The sequence below is a fragment of the Limulus polyphemus genome, unplaced genomic scaffold (assembly GCF_000517525.1).
Source record: "Limulus polyphemus unplaced genomic scaffold, Limulus_polyphemus-2.1.2 Scaffold7501, whole genome shotgun sequence".
Lineage (NCBI taxonomy): Eukaryota > Metazoa > Arthropoda > Merostomata > Xiphosura > Limulidae > Limulus > Limulus polyphemus.
Window position 1 is genome coordinate 17172 of NW_013673111.1, and position 2159 is coordinate 19330.

At 31.1% G+C, this 2159-nt stretch overlaps 1 protein-coding gene across 1 annotated transcript in view; it reads right to left on the minus strand.

Moving 5' to 3' along the window:
- LOC106474666 (synaptotagmin-like protein 4) overlaps window positions 1-2159 on the minus strand; it is a 25165-nt gene that overhangs the window by 14516 nt on the left and 8490 nt on the right. The window contains exon 3 of the mRNA XM_013935358.2: window positions 387-547. Within this exon, the coding sequence (XP_013790812.2) occupies window positions 387-547 (161 nt within the window). The remainder of the gene's footprint in view (window positions 1-386; window positions 548-2159) is intronic.

Genomic DNA, 2159 nt, shown 5'->3' on the forward strand with positions numbered 1-2159 from the left:
GTATTCGGAAAGAATAAGCCAGTTTTATTTAAGAAAGGACTTGTGTCGCTAAAGTTTCGTCGGAACGAATTTACGGAAAATTAACGAACGGAGACGTAACAATATTTTATAAAAGCCATACTTATTCCCCGCGTATTTCATAATGGGAAATAGACTATAGCCTACTTTTTGATTTCCATGTATATGTACTTGAGTGTAATTAATTACGATTACATTAACATCAATCTCGGTTCTTTCTGAAAGTATATAAAGTATATAATTTAAAAAATAGAATGGTAACTTTTAAAACATAAAAGACAATGCTTATATTACTTTATTTTACTATTTATGAAATATTACAGTTTTATAAAATTTTGAAGTACAATAACTTCAGTATCTGTTCTTACCTCTTACAAAAGGGATCTGAAGTGCCATTTGACCGAGTAGCTATCAGGTTTTTTGCCTCCTTGACCAACACATGAAGTTCTCCTATTCTGCTCTCAGAAGAAGAGACGTACTTCAGAGCTGTCGTGAGTGTTCCCTTGTAGCTTAATAAAGAACTTTCCGTCTACAGTTATTAACAATACCACAGTTATAAGTAGCCTTTTAATCACGATCAAGAATGATTTCATTAGTTACTTTATGAAATGCATCATGTTCATCACTCTGCTTATCATCTTGAATATAATGTGCTGCACAATTGGAACATATAACAATTTCTCCAATTGCAGATTAATTGTATATCTCAAGGTATTATAAAATAACTTATTCACAATCACACATTTGTAGCTCTCTCTAAATTGTATAACAATGATGAGATGATATATCAGTGCAATCATGTAATCCTATACCTACCACGTTGTTTGTACTGTGACGTACAGGATGAACCAAAGTTATTTTATAAATAACACAAATACAACATATAAATTTTTTTTCTCTGATATATAATTTCGGATAACATAATTGTATTCAACTCTTACTTTTATAAATGATTTTAACTTATCAGAAACATAAGCTTTTATATTAATTACAAATAAAAACGTTTGAATTTTCTAAGTAAAGAACAGTATTTTTAAGAAAATTTTTTTTAATATAAACGGAAAGGGTATGGGTAAGAATTAAATATTATTGTTTGTTTCAGGGCAGCTATTCAACAACACCCATTGCCAGCTCTTGAGCTAGTTTAATCAAAAAGTGAGATTTAACTGTCATTCTTATGATGCAATCAAGGTTCCAAAGTGCGAAGCATAATATTGTAGCAACGGGGCGAGAACCATAGATCCTCGGATTTACAATACACACGCTAATCATAGGACACGCATTTTAAACATTGTTATTTGCCCTTCTACAGAGTAAATCACGTTATCTTAAGTTGGAGAAAATCATAAAAATATATGGTCCCACTAACGGCAATAAACTATAAGCAGTTGGTAGGCTAGAATTTTATATTCAATGACATTCAATAAATTTTCACTTTCCCACAGAGGGAGTCATTTATTCATAACAACCTATGATACTCATGTTCGAATGGTATCAAACCCTGAACTTGGCAACACAGTGAACTGTATGTTGTGCACCAGCTACCAGAAAGTACTTATTTACCATCAGCAAAACTGTATGAAAATATAGTTTTAAAGTGAATACATAATTTGTAAACATACTGGCTGTTCTGTACCTGAGGAAGGCCAATAGAAAAATTGGTACTTAAAATAATTTAAGTTTAAAAAAGTGATTTCAATAACTGAACTTACTTCATAAGTAATGTATGAAACAAGATGAAAATTCATATTTACATCGAAGTAGGGCATACGTTTACCAAAATAACTTGCTTAGATAATTGGGTGACGTTTACATTTACAACTGTTAAAACAGTATGGCTCTGACAAAGGACTTTTAACAGATTGGAAAAAAAAACAAAAGCCTGCAGAATTGTTGATAAATAAAATTTTTACTATAAGAAAGAAAGCACTAACTCTTGAGCCTGACTAGTATAATGAAAAGACCACCTTAAATAATATAGTTGATCCAGAAACAAACCCAAATAAGATTTCGAATTCGATGACGAGGAACCCACTTTGAGATTAATAATGGATGGAGACGGCTTGAATGGGCAATGAAGAAAAACTTTAATATAAGTTTAACATAACAGCAAATGTACAATGTTTCGAAAAGGTTTTGTC